Genomic DNA, 21007 nt, shown 5'->3' on the forward strand with positions numbered 1-21007 from the left:
ATTGAAATCATTTAACAAGGAATACTGTTACTGCAAATTTTGAGTTCATCCAGTGCTGTTTCAAAATCGGTCATGAATTTTATTTTCCCAGATGAAATTGGTAGTCCAATTTTCTTTTCTTATTCTCACAAAAATTAAGTTGTTGTGGAACAGTGATGTCTTTGGTAGTTAGTGCCATATCACCTGCAAAGGCTACACAATCTAGTTCTACATATTTTAGTTTAAATTGTACATGGTGTGTTGACACAGTTGCACTTGCATTTATTCATTCCCTTAACAGTTTTGTCAAGGGAACTTCTGAATTAATAATGATGACAGCCCATCCAATAATCTGTGCATAAAGGGTGCATGCACCGTGCATGTAAAATTGCATCCCAGTTATATTGCTTTGTAAACTATGTATAGGATTAGTAAGCATAAGGTGAGTTATAAAAGGCTTGTTCAGATTTATTCAGCGTGTTTTTGTATTAATAGTAGGAGTTTCCATTTGGCTGAGTATTATCTCTGCACAACTGGACATCTCTGTTGGTAGTGATGACACACTCATCCACCAGTTGGGGTACTTGAAGGCGTGCGCCTGCTCTATTCCACATACTGGAAGACAACTTCTGACAGACTACGGATGTAAAGATGTTGGGTTCAATCCCTGGTCAGACCTAAGACTTTTATTTGTCACTGGTCATTTCTTTTATCTCTTGCAATGTTTATTAACATAAGAAATGCCAAGCCATACTGTTGTTCAAATTTCGAATTAAACTGTAGTCCCCTCTATAACTGGCTGGGTAAGTTAATGCAAATGGTCAGAGGAAGGTAAGGGCACAGCACCTCAAATAGGACAGTGTCTAATAAAGCTCCGATGTGCTCAAGCAAGCCTTAAAAACAGCTTAACTTTTACTACATTTTCAGAACCCTGAAGAAAGAAGAGCCCAGAACTGAAAGAAAATTAAGTGATACTGTTTGAATTTTATAAAAAGAAAAATGGAATTAGTGTTGTTCTGTATCGGTGCAATTATAAAGGCTGCTCAATTTGGTTGTGTTATACTGTCAATTAATATGGATGCAGCTATACATATGCATGAGGTAAAAATTTTTGTTAACTTGTAGCAAATGTTGTTATCTGTCCATTGCTGGTCTTGTTGTGCAATACATAGTTTACTCCAACTGATCTTTCTCATTTTGGAAGCTTTCTTTTCTTAACAATTAAAAATATAACTTTTTTAAATTGCTCCAGAATACTATAATGCGAAGTATTTGTCAGGAGGATAAATAGGACACTTTTTTATATCTATAGAAACAATTGTTTATGAACTTCACAGTCTTTATTCAAGCTATTTTCAGATTATCTGCTGACATGCAACAAAAATTAATTTTACTCCACGCTTGATGTTCAGTAATAAATACAGCGCACTTTGTGAAAGGGAATATATTCGAGAGAATCTGCATGTTCTCGCCGGTAGTCCCACAGGTAATGGTCAATAAGAACTGAGTTAACTGTAACATTGTTGATATTGTACTCTTGCAGAAGTTGCCTCACTTGTTTGCAAACACGCTCAACCACTTCAATCGAAACTCCTCGAATTTCAACTTCTTCTCGGCTACCGTTTGCTAGTATGTGACCTGTAACAAATGTAATTTGTTTATAATCATAAAACAACTTTTGCTGTGACTATGATATTTAATACTAACTCACATGTAAAGATCACCCACATTATATCTACAACACTATTGTGACAGGTAGTGAAGGACTTTTTTTTTTAATGCAACATGGATTCAGCACAAATAACAAACTTCCAGAAAATAGAAAAATATTATGGGGTGGAAGTACATCTTTATTGTCTTCCACCGAAGCAAACATACAGATATCATGTTACTCCATGTTTTGCACCACTGTTTGATTTGTTATACATTTTGTTAAGCCTAAAACATTTCTCAAATACAGGGTAGCGGGCTATGTTCTCTGGTTTTGAACTAATATCTTAAATGTGACTCAGATATGCTCAGTAGAATTCATATCAATTCATTGGTATCATTTATTTCAGCTCATTCCAGGCTCATGGAGTTGAAGGCATAATATGTCCATGAATGATCTCCTGAAACTTGAATCTGTAAGCAGTCTATTGGCATAAAGAGTAAACCACAACTCTAAGGATGTACATTAGTGTGGGCAAACTTCTAGTTAATTACACTCTACACATTTTCTCTAACAATGTACTTCAGCATTTAGCATATGTTTTCAGTGCAGTGCAGAAAAGCAGTCATAGTAGCTACACCACTGTTGTTACAACAAAACATACTTCTGCTACAACATGTATATCTGAAATTTCAGGTAAACTTCTTATGGATAATGATAAAACAATGTTATGGCTGCTGGCAATGGGTGAAACATTGCAATATGATGTGAACTCCATCTCAATTTTTTGTGGTATTTTTAAGGAACTGCCTTGATTGTGTTATACTTCTTAATAATTTAATGTTTACGCTTATAAATGATGGCTTATCTGTTATATAATTCCCTAAAGCCTGCTAAAAGTTCTGTGTGCTGTCCATATTTAGAGTGTATCATTAACTAGCAAGGTATGTACAACTACAGGAACCCCTCATCCAGTTTTAACATGCAACTGAACTGCTAGCCAAACAAAAAGGACTCTTTGAACATTTAGTAATAACAAAGAGACTTACCAGATTTTAACAGCTCCATGAGTTCATCAGTATATTTCATTGCTCCAAAATGGACCAAAACCTGTGGGACCCTATGAAAGTCACAGAAAAAGACTCCATGTATATTTCATTTTCATTAGATTGTTGCAAAAAATTAAATGAAGCCAACTACATTTATTACTTTAAATCACTTTGGGTGCCTTTTTTAATACACACACAGGCTACCTTGAAAAGTAACTTTCATTCACATGAGGCATAAGAAGTACTGGGGGAACAGCCACTTAACTGACTTGTGCAGTAGGGGTCAATGTACATAGAGCTGCAATAGTGAGAAAGCTCCACTGATTCTTATTTGCTTATAGCAGCCATTCATATGCGAGTGTCAACTGAACGTACCTCCAACTGTTAACTCCATTTTGTAATATAGTTTGTAGCAGCAAAAATATCTCAAAGATGTTCACATTAATGGTGACTTTTGTGCTGCATGTAGGCCACATGTGATGAATGAAGGTGTCGAGCTTCAATGGTTTCATTTTGTTTAAGGGTAGAAAGACGAAAATTCGTGATGATGACAGATGTAACCATTGATCTGTAGTCAGCAATGAACTGGTATAGAAAATTGACGAAACAATTTGTGAAAACATACTTGTTACAACTAAATGGTTAGACAAGTTTGTGCAGATTTACAAGCATGTTCTGCATGAGACTTTGACTAAACCATTAGGTTACCAAAAGTACTGCATTTTTTGTATCCAAAACTCCTGTCTGAAAACCACAAAATTCAATGGATAAGTGCTTCACTTACCTTCCTTTCTTGTTATGATACAGAAGGAGAATAGAATCATGATCAGTGATAATACATAGGTATCCTACACTAATAAGGAATCAAAACAGCAGTGGTGTCACCTCCAAACCAAAAAATGGATGTCAAACTCTGCCTGGCACATAGGTTATGATCATGAATTCTTGGGATGCTATAGGAATCCTGTTTGTGGATTTTATGAAATGTGGAAAGGCAATCAATTTTCCTCATGTAAGACATTGAGTAAACTGTGAAGATCCACTAAAAACAAGTGATCACCAGTGTTGTATTTTTGCACGATAATACTCAACCACACTTTGCCCAGCATACACACGAATTGTATCATTTCAAATGGGATGCTTTTGAACACCTATCGAACAGTCTAGACTTTATTCCAAGTAATTTATCTCATAACACTTTGACTCCAATGAAGAGCTGTAACATGTTGTCATATGCTAGCTGCAATTTCTGCCACCAGAATTTAATGCGGAGGGAATCTGTCAACTGGTTAAAGAGATACGATAAATGGTTAGATGTGAATGGTGATTATGCAGAGAAGTAATATAAAAGTGATATCTTAGAGCATTACTAAGAAATTTTCTTAACTTTCATATTTTATTTATAGCCTAATGGAGGTTATTTTCTTGATATTCCTTGTAACAGGCTATTAAATTAAAAGATATCTGGATTTAATCTTGACTTCAGTGAGTATAGAAAACACACTCAGAATGTGAGATCTGTATATGAGATCATCTGTACTCCTGCCTCCACTTCAGTTTGGTTGTCTAGGTCTGAATGAGACGTGGATTCCAAACTAAAATATTATGGTGTGTTTTAGTAAACTATTTTCCAGTTAAACAGCAATTTACTTGTGTTCAATAGTCCTCTTGTATCTTTACAGCTTTCTTGTAGCATTTAAATGTGGGATCATTATTCTTGTCAGATCTTTATAAACACTAATATTTTGTTATCTTTCATATTGTACCACAGTATCCAGATTTCATGTGGCAAGACCAGAAAATAAATCAAGTAACTCCTGACAACCTCTTTCCCTAATATCTTTAATTGCTGAGCAAGTCTTTGTCAATTTTCCCTGAGGCTATGCACTGCATTTGAAACTTGGCAGCATCACCTGCTTTTATTTTGCTGCTGGTTAACATCCATGCACACAACTCCTTAACTGAAAATACTAATTGGGTGTAATTGCCCCAGCAACATGGAAGGTAATGACTCCCGTATTCTCACTGCTCAACTGACATTTAAATATAATCAATTAGCTATAAGTTTTCTGTAGCCTCTACTGAGGAAATGTCTAGGAAACATGTTTACGCACAGTTCTTTATGGTGAATGGATACGAATGTGACATTAGTTACTGGAATGTATGTCTCTCATTGGATGGAAAACAAGCCAGTGCCTGTACTGACATACTATTTGTCCCCAAATTAAGGACTGATATTCTAAGATGCAGTGAAGATCTCGACTACTTCAGAACACATGTCAGTATAACTCAACAAATTAGCAAGTGGGATCATGCAGTCATTAAGACACTGCATCCACATTCAGGAGTAAGGACCAAATCTCCACTGACAATTATGACAAAATTATCTGGGTGCACAGCATCGAGGTTTTTTAAAATTCATACCAAATACAGAAATCAAAGATGACGACATTTGGATATTACAGCAGGGCCACATGGCTAGCTAATTACTGAAATAAACATGGATGAGCCATCCACTTTGAAACAGACTAAATAGAAGGAAAATGTGGCCTTAATGACACAACAATGGAGATGAGTCTTCAGACATAAAAGTGACTTCAGTTGTACCCCAAGGGAGTTTCATAGGTCCATTACTAATCACAACATATATTACTGACATAGTAGACATCAGAAGTTCCATGAGGCTTTTGGCACATGATGCTAACACAGTTGCTCAAATCCGATCTTGTGCAGAGATCTACTGTGATGCCAACATCTGCTTGGTTTTCCGTAGAAAGTGATCAACCCGCATTTTATCACCTGTGATGATTCAAAAAGATCAGTGTTATTCCTAGAGTTTCATTTCCTGTTTAGCGTGGCCATTGGTTTCACCAGTACTACAAACACCTTACCCATTCACCTGAGCATCAGCTGATGTGCATTTGCAGAACTTAGTTGGTACAGTCTGATGCCACTTGAACTGCTTGGTAAGAATGTGAGGACTGCAGAATTTAAGCAGCTCCACTGCCAGCTTCTCCTCTTACAAAGTTTCTTGTACATAGTTTTCTGTGAAATGTAAAATCAAATGGCTGGATGGTGATTTTTGATCGTCGAACACATGAAGTGACTGACTGCAAATACACTGAGATGACAAAAGTCATGGGATAGCGATATGCACATATGCAGGTGATAGTAGTACCTGCACATATACAGGTGATAGTAGTACCTCATACACAAGGTATAAAATGGCAGTTCACTGGCAGAGATGTTATTTGTTCTCACATGAAAAGGTTTCTTAACTGATTATTGGCACATGACAGGAATTACTAGACTTTGAATGTGTAATGGTAGTTGGCGCTAGAGGCAATGGACATTTCACTTCGGAAATCATCAGGGAATCCAATATACCAAGATTCACAATGACAAGACTGTGCCAAGATTACCAAACTACAGGTATTACCTTTCACAATGAACAACACAGTGGCCGACACCCTTCATTTAATGACAATGGGCAGTGGTGTTTGCATAGAGTTGTCACTACTAACGGACAAACAACAAGAAGTAAAATAACCACAGAAATCAATGTGGGATGTATGACAAATGTATCCATTAGGACAGTGCGGCAAAATTTGGCGTTAATGGGCTGTGGCAGCACATGACCAATGTGAGTGCTTTTGTTAACAGCATGACATCACCTGTAGTGCCTCTCCTGGACTTGTGACCACATTAAGTAGACCCTCGATGACTGGAAAATTGGGGCCTGGTTGGATGAGTCCCAATTTCAGTTGGTAAGAGCTGATGGTTGGGTTTATGTGTTGTGCATTCCCCCACAAAGCCATGGACACAAGTTGTCACCAAGGCACTCTGCAAGCCAGTGTTAGCTCCATACTGGTGTGGGCTACGTTCACATGGAACAGATTGGATCCCCTGGTCCATCTGAACTGATCATTGACTGGAAATTGTTATGTTTGGCTAATTGGAGGCAATTTTCAGCCATTCATGGACTTCATGTTCCCAAACAACAGTGGAATTTTTATGGATGACAATGTGCCACGTCACCGTGCCACAGTTGTTCACGATTAGTTCAAAGAACATTTTGGACAATTTGAGCAAATTATTTGGCCACCAGATTGGCTGACACAAATCCCATCAAAATTTATGGGACATAATCAAGAGGTCAGTTCATGAACAACACTGCACTGGCAACACTTTTGCAATTACAAACAGCTATATAAGCTACATAGTTGTTGTGATCTACGGGTACGTAGTGTCTTTGATTACTAATCAAAAAATGCTCAGTGCTGGGTTCAAGCCCTACCACCGGTTAAATTTTGAATAAAAATCAGCATTGATAGCCGATTAATTCCAGCATAAAAAGGTACCCTCATTCTGCCAATGACCTTGTCAAAGATGACATATGAGCAGATGGAGGTTCAGGGCAATCTCTTGCCCATGTGGTGAGAAACTGCCCCTACAGGCAGAAAATCAGCAATGATCAATGGCATGAGGATGCAGAAGGCACTGGAAACCACAGTATTAAAGACACATAATGCATATCCACAGGACATGTGGCCTGTAATTGAAAATGAGACATGATCATCTCTCCATTGGCAAAAGATCCCGGAATAGTCCTCCAATTTGGATCTCTGGGAGGAGACTGCCAAGGGGGCGGTCACCATCAGAAAAAGATTGAACAACCAACAAAAGGATAACATTCTATGAGTCGGGGCATGGAATGTTAGAAGCTTTTACGTGGTAGGGAAGCTAAAAACCTGAAAAGGGAAATTCAAAGGCTAAATCTAGCTATAGTGGGGGTCAGTGACGTGAAAAGTAAAGAATACAAGAATTCCTGGTCAGATGACTATAGGGTAATATCAACAACAGTAGGAAATGGTATAATGGGAGTAGGATTTGTTGTGAATACAAAGGTAGGTCAGAGAGTCTGTTACTGTGAACAATTCAATGACAGGGTTATTTCTATCACAATCAGCAGCAGACCAACACCGACAATGATAGTTCAGATATACATGCCAATGTTGCAAACTGAAAATGAAGAGATAGAGAACATATATGAGGATACTGGATGGGTAATTCAGCACGTAAAGGGTGACAAAAATCTAATAGTCAAGAGGGTCTGAAACACGGTTGTACGGAAAGAAGTAGAAGAAAGGGTTATGGGAGAATATGGGCTTGGTATTAGGAAAAAGAGGGGAGAAAGACTAATTCAGTTCTGCAATAAATATCAGCTAGTAACTGTGGATACACTGTTCAAGAATCACAACAGGAGGACATATAATTGGAAAAGGCCAGGAGATATGGGAAGCTTTCAATTAGACTCAGATCACAATGCAGTAATAACAAAGAGTAGGCTGAAGTTTAAGAGATTAGTCAGGAAGAATCAATGTGCAAAGAAGTGGGATACGGAAGCATTAAGGAATGAAGACATCACTTGAAGTTCTCTAAAGCTATAGGTACTGCAATAAGGAATGGCTCAGTAGGCAGCACTGTTGAAGTGGGATGGACATCTCTAAAAAGAGCAGTTATAGAAGTTGGAAAGAAAAACATAGGTACAAAGAAGGTAACTGAAGAAGCCATGGGTAACACACAAGATGCTTCAGTTGATAGATGAAAGATGGAAGTACAAAAATGTTCAGGGAAATTGAGGAATACAGAAATACAAGTCGCTGAGGAATGAAATAAATAGGAACGGCAGGGATGAAAAATATGATGAAATCGGAAAAGAAATGATTGTCAGAAGGATTGACTCAGCATACTGAAAAGTCAAAACAACCCTTGGTGTAATTAAAAGCAAGGGTAGTAACATTATGAGTACAATGGGAATTCCACTATTAAATGCAGAGGGGAGAACAGACAGGTGGAAAGTACACGGAAGGACTTTATAAGGTAGAACATTTGTTGATGTGATAGAAGAAGAGACAGGAATAGATTTAGAAGAGATAGGGGATCCAATATTAGAATCAGAATTTAAAAGAGCTTTGGAAGACTTAAGATCAAATAAGGCAGAAGGGATAGATAAGATGCCATCAGTATTTCTAAAATCATTGGGGGATGTGACAACAAAACAACTATTCATGTCGGTGTTTAGAATGTAGTAGTCTGGCAATATACCATCTGACTTTCAGAAAGATATCATCCACATAATTCCAAAGACTGCAAGAGCTGACAAGTACGAGAATTAACACACAATCAGCTTAACAGCTCATGCATCCCAGTTGCTAACAAGAATAATATATAGAAGAATGGAAAAGAAAATTGAGCATGTGTGAGATGACAATCAGTTTGGCTTTAGGAAACGTAAAGGCACCAGACAGGCTATTCTGACATTGGGCAGTTGATAATGGATGCAAGACTAAAGAAAAATCAGTACACATTCTTTGGATTTGTCGACCTGGAAAAAGTATTTGACAATGTCAAGTGGTGCAAGATGTTCGAAATTCTGAGGAAAATACGGGTAAGCTATAAGGAGAGAAAGGTAATATACAACATGTACAAAGCCAAGAGGGAATCTTAAGAATGGAAGACCAAGAACAAAGTGCTCCGATTAAAAAGTGTAAAAGACAGGGATGTAATCTTTCGCCCTTACTGTTCAATCTGTACATCGAAGAAGCAATGACGGAAATAAAGGAAAAGTTCAAGAGTGAAATTATAATTCAAGGTGAAAGGATATCAATGACACGATTCGCTGATGACTTTGCTATCCTCAGTGAAAGTGAAGAAGAATTACATGAGCTGCTGAATGGAATGAACAGTCTATGAGTACAGAATATGGATTGTTAATAAACTGAAGAAAGATGAAATTATTGAGAAGTAGCAGAAATCAGAACAGCGAGTAACTCAACATCAGGATTTATGGTCATGAAGTAGACAAAGTTAAGGAATTCTACTACCTAGGAAGCAAATAACCAATGACAGATGGAACAAAGAAGACACCAAAAGTAGACTAGTGCTGGGAAAAGGGTTTTCCTGGTCAAGAGAATATCAAACAGGCCTTAATTTGAGGAATAAATTTCTGAGAATGTACATTTGGAGCAAAGCATCGCATGGTAGCGAAACATGAACTGTGGAAAAACCAGAACAGAAGAGAATCGAAGCGTCTGAGATGTGGTGCTACAGATGAATGTCGAAAATTAGGTGGACTGATAAGGTATGGAATGAGGTGGTTCTGCGCAGAATCATAGAGAAAAGGAGTATGTGGAAAACACTGACATGAAGAAGGGACAGGGTGATAGGGTTTCGGTTAAAACACCAGGGAATAGCTTCCATAGTATTAGAGCGATCTGTAGAGGGTAAAAATTGTAGAGGAAGACAAGAGACTGGAATACATCCAGCAAGTAATTGGGGCACGTAGATTGCAAGTGGTACTTTGAACTGAAGAGTTTGGCACAGGACAGGAACGCGTGGCAGGCCGCATCAAAACCAGTCAGAAGATTGATTGGGGGGGGGGGGGGGGGGGGGGGAGAGGGAGGCACCATGGCTCTATATTTCTGCAAGGACCTTCCAAATACTTGCAGAGTCCATGCCAATTTTTGCAGAGTCCATGCCACTTTGAGTTGCTGCTCTACACCAGGCAAAAGGAGGTCTTGGTTGTAGGAGGTATCCCATGGCTTTTGTCACCTCAGTGTAGGCCACTGTCTTGGGAATCAAGGCTTTCTACTGTTGACAGATGACCCACCAGTGCTTGGAGATTGTGGAGTACGAATGTCAGTACACCACATACTAAATGACATTGTTTTATCTTCTGACAAGATCTAGGGAGCTGGCCTGTATTTTACCTGATGACACGACAAGTGTGGTGCATGCTTTAAAATTTTGCGAACTGTCCAACTTCTAGCCTTAACACTTACTTTGGAGGTTTATGCATGTTCCTAGAGAGATGGTGCAGCGGTAAGACACTGGTCTTGATTTCAGTACGATGGCAGTTCAAATCCCCGTCTAGCCATCCGGATTTAAGTTTTCTTGGGTTTCCCATACTGATTAAGGCAAATGTGGGCATGGTTCCTTTGAAACAGCACACCCAGTTTCCTGCTGCTTCAGTCCCAATCAAAGCAACTGCTTTACCATGATGCAGTATGCTTCTCTTGCAGTGTGTGCCACTGGAATTGGTTGACCATCTCCATGACACTTTTGTGCTTACTAAATGAACCTTTAACAATATGCACTCTTCTTCGCATCTTCTTTATTTCCTCTATCAATCCTATGTGGCACAGATCCCAAGCTGATGAGCAATATTCAAGTACTAGTTGAATGACAGCTTTGTAGGCTACCTCCACTGTTGATGGACTATATTTCCTGAGGATTCTTCAAATGAATCTAAGTCTGGCACGTTCCTTTCCTGTGATTAGTCTTATATGGTTAATCCACTTTAAATCACTCCATACACACACTCACAGATATTTTACAGAAGTCACTGCTTATAGTGGTTGTTCTGCAATCGTGTAGTCATACAATAATGGGCCTTTCTATCTATGTATACACAATAGGTTACATGTTTTTATGTTGAGGGTTAATTGCCACTCCCTGTACCTGTTGATCCTCTGCACCTATTGAAGATATTGGTCTGTGTGGGTCAGTTTACAACACAATGAATGACCAAACTGACTGTCTACATTTCACTGAGTTACAATTTTTAAGGAGGGTGCTTTCCTTCCTTTTATATTTCAGCAGTGAACTATTTGTTGGGATATCTTGTTCATGTGGGCAATGAATTGGAGTGATGTTCCCTTTCCATGAGACCACATCATAAAGGTACCATCACACTTTGTGTCAGTACTAGTCTCATTTTATTGTTGGTGGCAGCACAATCTTTAGTTACATCTGGGACAATTGCATCATTCAGATATGACCAATTCTATATATTCTTTGAGAGTAAGTGGCTTTCCTCATGAAGACTATAGTGGCTATAGATGAAACCTCAGAATTTCATATCAACTCAATGTGACATGTGCAACAAGAATATTCAATACAAAATATGCATTGTCAAAGATGTTGTGGCAATGGAATTGAGGTGTGTGTGACGTGGGGAATCAAATCACGAACCCAACAGTATGTGAATGCCTTATTCTACGTCGCTATATCTCCTAAACTGGCCATACACGTTAAGGATTTTAACAACTAGTTATGGTCATAGTTATCTTAGGAAAGAAACCAATGAGATCTTTACTGATCATGGAACACTGGGGGGGGGGGGGAGGGGGGGGGGGGGGAGAAAGTGATAAAGGCCATTGAAAGAATGTATACAACACACCTGTAGGAGTGCTCAAAAAGAACATGATAAATGAGATACAAGCAAAATTTTATAAACTAATAGTAGCTTCCACCTTGTTGTACACAGCAGAATGTTGAACTCCAACAAGGAAGATCCTAGACAATTGGAAACATCAAAAATGAAGTTCTTCAGCTCTCTAAAAGGTTGCAGCACAGAATACAAAGTCACCACATAATTAGCTGTTAATCCCGTAGTAAATAAAACTGCACAGAACAGAAAAGAACAGATGGAATGTGGCCTGAATATGTCAGAGACAAGGATCACAAAGCAAGCCTCACATCATAGAACTCACTGCAGAAAGGATTTGTATGCAGATTGATACCAAGAAGTAGAACAGTAAATGCTGACTGCTAAAATGGATCACAGTGAAAATTGTCTCAGGCCATTCAGATCAAAAGGCGTAAAATGCCAAGTGTAAAAATTTCAGTTATTTGAGTTGAAGGACATGAAAGGGAGGCAACAAATGAAAATGGCATGAGACAGGGTTGTAACCTATCCCACATGTTATTCAGTCTTTACATAAGGGAAACTAATGGAGAATTTGGAAATGGTATTAAAGCTGGGGAAGAAGAAACAAAAATTTTCAGGGTTTGCCAATGACACTGTAATTCTGACAGAAATGTGTTAACATCGAATACAAATTTATGAGTAACGAAGTCTCAGAAGAATTTGTTTGGGGTTTAGTGCTATATGCAAGTGTTTTGTGAATGATTATCTGTACAAACAGGCAGAGACTAGAAACTTCTGAAATTTATTGACACCAAATAATGGTGAAAATTATATGGTAATAATGATAAGCAGTACTACACCAGATTGGGGGAAAATTGCTTTATGACACAACTTGACTAATGGAAGGGATAGTTTGAGAAGACACATTGTGAGCCATCAAGGAATTAATAAGGTAATGGAGGGAAATTTTAAGGGTGAAAATTGTTGCAGAAGACCAGGGCTTGACTACAGTAAACAGGTTCCAATGGATGAATGCTGCAATATCTACACAGATATGAGGGGCTTTCATAGGAGATACTAGCATTGACAGCTGCATTCATGCCAATCTTTGGGCTGAAGACCACCACCACAAAAACAACAAATATTTTGATGGTCAGTGAAAATATTCGTACACTTACAACACTGTACACAGCCCATTTTCTGTAGTTCTCATCTAGATCCACCAATCTCTACCTATTCTCAGTCCTGCAGAAAATTCCATCTGGTCAAAATGTTCACAGTGACTGAGAGGTACAGTCAACTGCCACACACTGGTTCCAAAAACAAACAGCAGATTTTTATGAAACAGAAACAAAGAAATCCATTCCATAGTATAATAAAATATTTCAACTGTGGTGGTGAATATGTTGAGATATCCTACAATACTTCCATATCTTTTTAATAAATTCTTCCAGGTAACAATGTTTAATTTTTGTTTATAAACCAACAAAAACACTAGTATTTAAAAACATTTAAAATAAACACAACTAAAAGAATAAATACACTGTTATGACAGTTTCTGAACTAGCTTGCTAATTTAAAAAATATATCATTACTACAGATTCATAGGATTAACATACCTGTAATCTGCAAACATTGAAAGGGAATCAATGTCTTTGAAATAACCTAGACCTTCTCCCTTGAAGCAGGCCCATATATCACCTATGAGGATTTGCGCTCTCTTGTAAAATGATACTGAAATGCAATTAGAAACTGACATAAGCTGACATCAACTAAAATAATTTTTTCGTATCCAAAGAAAACTTAAATGCGAAAAATTATAAAATTACAAAGAGACATTATGGTTGGCCATACTAATATTTAGATGTATTACTGACAGGCACGCATAACTGTACAATAAACTATTCACACTTTCAGAATTGTTAGGTCCTCCTGTTAGATGATATGTCTTTCCTCCTTGTGAGGGAACTAACAGTTCCAAAAGTTACTATAGTTGTTTAGCTTTTTTATATGAGTCTATCAGCAGTACTTGGAATTTCACTTCTTAATAATATTTGGGCGGACAGATATTTCAAGAACTTTCCAGAAACATAAATACTAAATAACAAATAACTGAGGGCAACGGGATTTGAACTGGCGCTAACTGGTACACTGTACTGCCTGCACCACAGCTTGCAGTAATATTTGTATCACTGGCTGCTTTTTGTGTACATTGTGGTGCATGCACCACAGTATAATGGTTACCATCACTGGCTGGCTTGCTAAGGGTTGCCAGTTCAAACTTGACCATCACAGTTATTTGTTATTTAGTATTTATCGTTTCTGGAAAGTTCTTGAAATATCTTATATTTGAATTTTTTTTCAGGTTTGCAGCTGGATCCTATCAACATTCTGCCATGATATTTCAGACCAGAAACATCCGACCAACCTCAGGTGAGTAGACAAGACCCGATGCAGTCATGGTATAAGATGATACCATGACTGCATCAGGTCTCTTCAGAACTTCATTTAATCACCTGAGGATGGTCGGACATCTCTGGGCTGAAATATTGTGGCAGAATGTTGATGGAATCTGGCTGCAAACCTAAAAATAACTGGAAGAAGAAATGCGCCGGGTAAATTGCAGAAGTTGTATTTGTAATGTTTGTATATTCTGGAATAACATATTTGTGGCAACACTGACGTGCCATAACATCTCTGGCACACAAAAAGCTCTTTGGGGCCAAGGCGACCATTATGTTCTGTCTACGTGATACTTTCGATGTGTAATGACGTATATCTGAAGTGTGACAATAAATGTGCTCATTGTTTTAACAAGTGGATCAACAGGTTGTTATTTATAATGATAATGACCCAAAATCCCACACTGGTGACCCCGACGTGATGTGAACACACAACCTTCAAAAATTGACATTTCACTATTGCAGACCGAATGTGCTCTTCTTGCGACCAAGTTAACTAGTAAAAGTTGCGACGTGCTACTACAACGACAATAAATCAGTGAACTCAAGGAAACGCAGGCCGAGCTCAACCCCCTAATCAAGTGTACCGAACAGACATTACAGATCATGAAATCTGAACTCGCCTCAGTTCGAGGTATTCGCTCTTCGCACAAACCGGCGTGCGCTCAAATCATTGACTCATTGCAGGAGTGTCTGAATGCTAACGACGCACCCCGTGCGCATAGCGTGTTATCAATCACGAGCGGCGCATGTCACAAACTCAATACGACTGAGGGCCCTCCAGTCAGACACCGACCACGATGCCTGAATCCACACAAACTCAAAGCAGCGAAAGCAGTCATCTCGGACCTATTAAAAGCAGGCATTGTATGCCCATCCTCCAATGATTGGTTGTCACCGATTCATCTCACACCGAAGAAGGATGGTTCCTACAGACTCTGTGGCGACTATAGACGTCTCAATGACCACACAATCATGGACAATTATCCAGTACCGAACATTCAGGACTTTGCTTCTCAGTTGGCAGGCGCTAAAATTTTCAATGTGGTAGACTGGGAGAAAACGTATCACCAAATACCACTGTACGAACAATATATCCCTAAAACGGCCATCACCACACCCTTCGGCCTCTTCGAATACGTTTACATGCCTTACAGATTGAAAAATGCTACCCAAACCCAGCGGAGGTTCTTAGATACAGTGTTACGACTCCTACCTTTCTGCTACGCATACCTGGACGACATTTTGATCTTTTCTTCCTCTCGGGAGGAACACGAGCGTCACATCCGGGCGCTGTTTGACACATTACAATCCCATGGTGTAATCGTCAATAAAGACAAATGCAAACTGAGACAGGATTCTGTTGTTTTTCTGGGACACATAGTTTCAGCCAATGGTATCCGGCCCACACAAGAGAAAATAGACATTATCAAACAGCTGCCGATACCAGAAACATACCATGAACTCCACCAGTTCTTAGGAATGATCAATTTTTCCACCGCCACATTCCAAGAGCCGCCGAACTACAGGTCCCCTCAAGCTGCACTGCGTGGGCCATAAACGTCAGGCGACAGGCGCGTTCCGTGGACAGAGGTCATGCGTGCGTCTTTCAAAATACTCAAAATCGCACTCACAGAAGCCATCACGCTTGCCCATCCACACCTGGATGCAACACTTTTGCTCACCACAGACACTAGTGGAATATCTGTCGGCGCAGTACTTCAACAACACAGAGGAGAGGTAGTGCAACCTCTTAAGTTCTTTTCAAAACAACTTTCTCCCTCTCAGTGCAAATGGTCCACTTTCAACAGAGAGCTATTAGTTGTCTACGAAGCCATTAGATATTTCCGCGAAGATGTCAAGGGACGCCCCTTCACGATATTTACAGACCACCAACCTCTTGCCCAAGCACTCACAAACCCCCCAGTCGACCCACCTCCTAGGAGGCTCTGTTATTTCGACCTCATATCACAATACACAACTACTGTACAATATGTTCGAGGATCCGACAACATAGCTGCTGATTATTTCTCCTGGATCTCGCGCATATCTTCCTCAATCGACCTCAACACTCTTGCTCGAGTGCAAACAAATGATGACTCCTTGGCAAGCCTTTTATCTGACAATAATAACTCTCTGCACCTGGCGTGCAAGATGATCCCCGGCACATGCTCAGAGCTATGGTGTGACACTTCCACTGGCATGCCACGCCCCCTCGTCCCCTCCTCTTTGTGTTGCTCGGTGTTTGACGCACTGCACAGTCTCGCCCACCCAAGCATTCGCGCAACTACGCGCATCATCGCTGAGCATTTCATATGGCCTTCACTTCGCAAAGACTGTCGCGACTGGTGTCGCACTTGTTTTTCATGCCAGTGGTCCAAAGTCGGACGCCACTGCATGCCCCCCTCAGGCGTCTTCCGCTCTCCTTCTGGCAGATTCTGCCACATCCACATCGACATTGTCGGCCCCCTTCCCCAGGTGTATGGTTACCGATACTTGCTTACTTTTATTGACAGAACAACTAGATGGGTCGAGGCAACCCCCCTAGTCGATATTTCGGCCGAAATAGTCGCCAACACTGTCCTCTCCACATGGGTCACACGTTTCGGCTGCCCCAAAACCATTACTACAGACCAAGGCCGTCAATTCGAGGCTGTCCTCTTCACAAAAATGTGCGAGCTCTTCGGCATCAGCAGCATTTGCACAACAGCCTACCACCCCCAATCAAACGGCTTAGTGGAATGATGGCACCGCACATTAAAGACAGCGCCAATGTGCCAAGAGGAACAGTGGTTACACACCCTCCTGTGGGTACTGCTAGGCCTCTGTTCTGTATATAAAGATGACCTGCAGTGCTCGGTGGCCGAACTGCTCTATGGCGAGCCGTTGACAGTACCAACCGAGTTGTCGAGCCTTCACTGCTCCAAGATACCATCGAATACCCCGTGCTAATCGAGAGCATACGACAGACGATATGAGCACAGAGAGCACCCGCTCCAAAACCACACACTCCGCCTAAAACATTCGTGCACCAGCAGTTAGACACGTGTGAAGCTGTGATGCTTAAGGATGATACAGTGCGCGTTGCCCTGGAACCCCCATACACAGGCCCTTACAAGGTACTTAGCCACATCTGTATCAAAGGCAAACCCTTGACAGTGTCAGTGTCTCGACTCAAGCTTGCGTGGATCACTGCAGACGACAACACCTCCAGCGACCCGACGCCACCAACCACGACGGACGACGACCTCCACACCGCCGCCTCCTCAAGGGACGACACGCCGGCCATGCCCCCTTCCCCAACGCCGGGAACCCTCACTGGGCAGAGACCGGGGTCCACGCCCTTCACCCCACCCTCTCCTGCTATGCTCGTCACACACTTCTCAGCCGACATTCAACAACCCACTACCGTCTCCATCAACGTCTCACACTTTTCACCCTTCTGACATCTGTATAGCTACCACAAATGATTCTCTCTTAGTTATCCCCATTCCCCCCCACTCTGCCGAAGATGACACCTTCCAACTTTCCGTTCTCCACTCCTCACTGATCCCCAGTTCTTTAGATCCTTCCCTCATTCAATCTTTCATTGACGCCACGGGTACAACAGTGTACCCATGTCTCCATCTAATCCCCCCACCCCCTCTGTCACCTCAGAAACCGGTCACCGCACACTCCCACCGGTGAGGCACTGTGATTACATTATTCCATCCAAAAGGACTCGAACCCTGGCCCCGCCCCGCCTAGTTCCCCCACCAGACGAAGACGGTGCAACACCTGCACCCTCTCCCCCCCAACAGCCAGAACCTCGTGCTCCGCACTGCAAAGGGGGGGGGGGCTCTGTGGCAACACTGACATGCCATAACATCTCTGGCATGCAAAAAGCTCTTTGGGGCTAAGACGGCCATTATGTTCTGTCTATGAGATACTTTCGATGTGTAATGACGTATATCTGAAGTGTGACAATAAATGTGCTCATTGTTTTAACAAGTGGATCAACGGGTAGTTATTTATAACGATATGGACCCAAAATCCCACATGTTTGTGTAAATACCAGCATTCTGTGTTTGTATAAACAGCTGCACTCTCCATCCAGGAGGTCAATTCTGGTTCGGCTGTACCTTGGCATTCGATAATAAATGTGTTCTCAGTGTTACATGCTGTACTTGACTGACATCGCTGCTTTTGGATTTGGACTTGAGTGTGATTATTACACAACAATATGACACAAATTACTGCCACAGATATTTTTCAATGAATCCATTGTGGTTTCACTTGGTGCCATGAGAAAGTGGAAAATATGCATAATTTTGTAGGAATACACATTTCGATCAAGTCATATCATCACAGACTTGTGAGGCAGGTGGTTATATTGTTAAATAAACAGAAAATTCTTGTGAGTTCCAGTGCAAAATAAATTAAAGCTCTCATAAAATATTGGAATTTTCCAAAAAATTGCTTCACTTATATTTCACAGTGATGTTGTTTGGACTTCACTATACACATTTCATCTAACAAACTGATGTATGAAGGTACTGGTGATATAAACTGCCTGGTTTCAAAAACATTCACCTGAATTAGTTCCGCTCTACAGATATACTATATTGGGGAAACAGGATTTCAATGAAGGATTTACTTACAAAATTATGGCAAAATTGCTGAGCAACATTTACCGTCAGAAGGTGAAACTTTTAGTACTGCAAATAGACACATGCAAAAGAACACGAAAGCACCTAGCATCATAAAACATTAATGCACCATATTTCTAACGTAGCTTCCAGAACTATTAAGTCCCTTCCTCAAGGAAAGAGGAGCAGGTTGGGGAAGGTTAAAAAGGTAAGGTAGGTCACACAGACACCTAGGTGGTAGAGACCCACCAGTTATGAGGACATGGGGAGGCAAAGGTAAAGAGGGAGGTGGAGGCATCAGAGATAGCAGGAGGTTGAAGATTAGTGCTGTGCCAGCTTTAGTCCAGAGATTATGAGGAAAGAGGAAGGAACTAATAGTCCCATGATATTTCCGTGTAGTTTTAGCCTTTATTTGCAAACATAGCAGTGCTTTGCAATTGCTAAATATGTATGGGAACTGTGTCAGGATACAAATTTTGGCTTCCTTTGCAACTTCAGCCACTTTGAAGGTATGGAACTCAAAATTACAATACTTCACACAGAATACAAATGAAAAAGACTGTTATGTTTTATGTTTTCATTTTTCTTTATTTTTTTGTACTCAAAACAATTAAGAAAACTTCAGTATGCACAACATTTATCAATTCTGTGATACTGTATCGTAGACTTATGAACTGGTTTACTGAACTACCAGTTCGTGAAAGGGCAGCATACAACTGACCATGTGAAAAGCACTCTGACTGTAAATCAATCTCAACGTATTTGAATGTCTGGCCTTAAGTCTTGTTTATTGTTGCTGCAAATGAAACCCTGATTGGTAACTGAAGTCACTTAAAATGGGTGCGTAAATTGGTTGAGATCACTGACATGCAGGCTATGAAAGCGACACCTCTCCCAGCTGCTGGATCTGTGAGGATTGTAGCTTCCATGACACTACTTCACATAGTTTTAATATGTAAAAACCACATGTGAGGAAGAAAATAAAACAGCACAATGTTGTATAAACAATTTTTGTTTAAAAAAGTATATGGGAGAAACAATTTGCCTCATGGTTTAAATGACCAGAGGCCTACGATAAAACTGAAAGTGAGAACATAAACAAAACTGTACATTTTCACAGCACAACATTTTTGTTCTTACAGATTAGATTAGATTAATTATTCATTCCATAGACCCATTAAAGAGGGAATCCTTCTGGGTGTGGAACATGTCAGATAAAAACATTACAAAAATGTAATTAGAAAAACTTTAGTTTCATTAATTTGAATGATCTTCAGTCAATAAACAGTAAAATTATGTACATGAATTAAATTTAAACTTCTAATATTTACAGGTTTAATACTTACATCTGCTTTCATTAAATTCATCATTCAGACATTTGCTAGTTTCTTGGCTATTACAACCAAGTATTGTCAAAAATTAAAGTAAATTATTCATTTCAGTGATCCTCAGTTAAGAACAGTCAGATTATGTACAAGATTTAAAATTAAACTTCCACTATTTACAGACTTAAGACTTACATCTGCTTTCCATATACCCATCATTCACACAGTTGGTAGTTACTTGGCTGTTACAACCAAGTATTGTCAAAAATTAAAGTATAATTAATTTTCATTAAAATGGTCTACTGCACTTGTTGAGAAATTCATGGATGGAATAGAAGGAGTTGGCCACCAAAAATTCTTTTAAATTATGTTTAAATTGTGCCTTGTCTGAAACTGAACTCTTAATGGTTGCTGGTAACTTATTGAAAATATGCGTTGCTGAATACTGGACTCCTTTCTGGGCAAGAGTAAGTGATTTTAAATCTTTATGTATATTGTTCTTATTCCTAGTATTGATACTGTGTACTAAGCAGTTAGTTGGAAAAAGAGATGTATTATTTACAACAAACTTCGTTAAGGAATAAATATACTGAGAAGCTGTGGTTAGTATGCCCAGTTCTTTGAATAGATGTCATCATGATGTTCTTGGATTTACACTACACATTACTCTTATTATACGCTTCTGTACTCTAAAAAATT

General features: G+C 39.8%; 1 protein-coding gene across 2 annotated transcripts in view; it reads right to left on the reverse strand.

Annotated features, from left to right (window-relative positions):
* Positions 1–1297: 1297 nt before the first annotated feature.
* Positions 1298–21007, reverse strand: part of LOC126418715 (queuosine salvage protein) — a 46763-nt gene continuing 27053 nt past the window's right edge. The window contains exons 5-8 of one of the 2 annotated variants that reach the window (XR_007575889.1): positions 13513–13627; positions 13072–13203; positions 2680–2750; positions 1558–1617 (exon numbers count right to left, since the gene is read on the reverse strand). Coding sequence is in view for 1 of the 2 variants with exons in the window: in XM_050085619.1 (XP_049941576.1) it covers positions 1388–1617; positions 2680–2750; positions 13513–13627 (416 nt within the window). In the remaining variant the exon portion in view is untranslated. Of the gene's footprint in view, positions 1618–2679; positions 2751–13071; positions 13204–13512; positions 13628–21007 lie in introns of both variants that reach the window. The other variant, XM_050085619.1, reaches the window with a different exon arrangement.

This window comes from Schistocerca serialis, chromosome 9 (genome assembly GCF_023864345.2).
Source record: "Schistocerca serialis cubense isolate TAMUIC-IGC-003099 chromosome 9, iqSchSeri2.2, whole genome shotgun sequence".
Taxonomy (NCBI): domain Eukaryota; kingdom Metazoa; phylum Arthropoda; class Insecta; order Orthoptera; family Acrididae; genus Schistocerca; species Schistocerca serialis.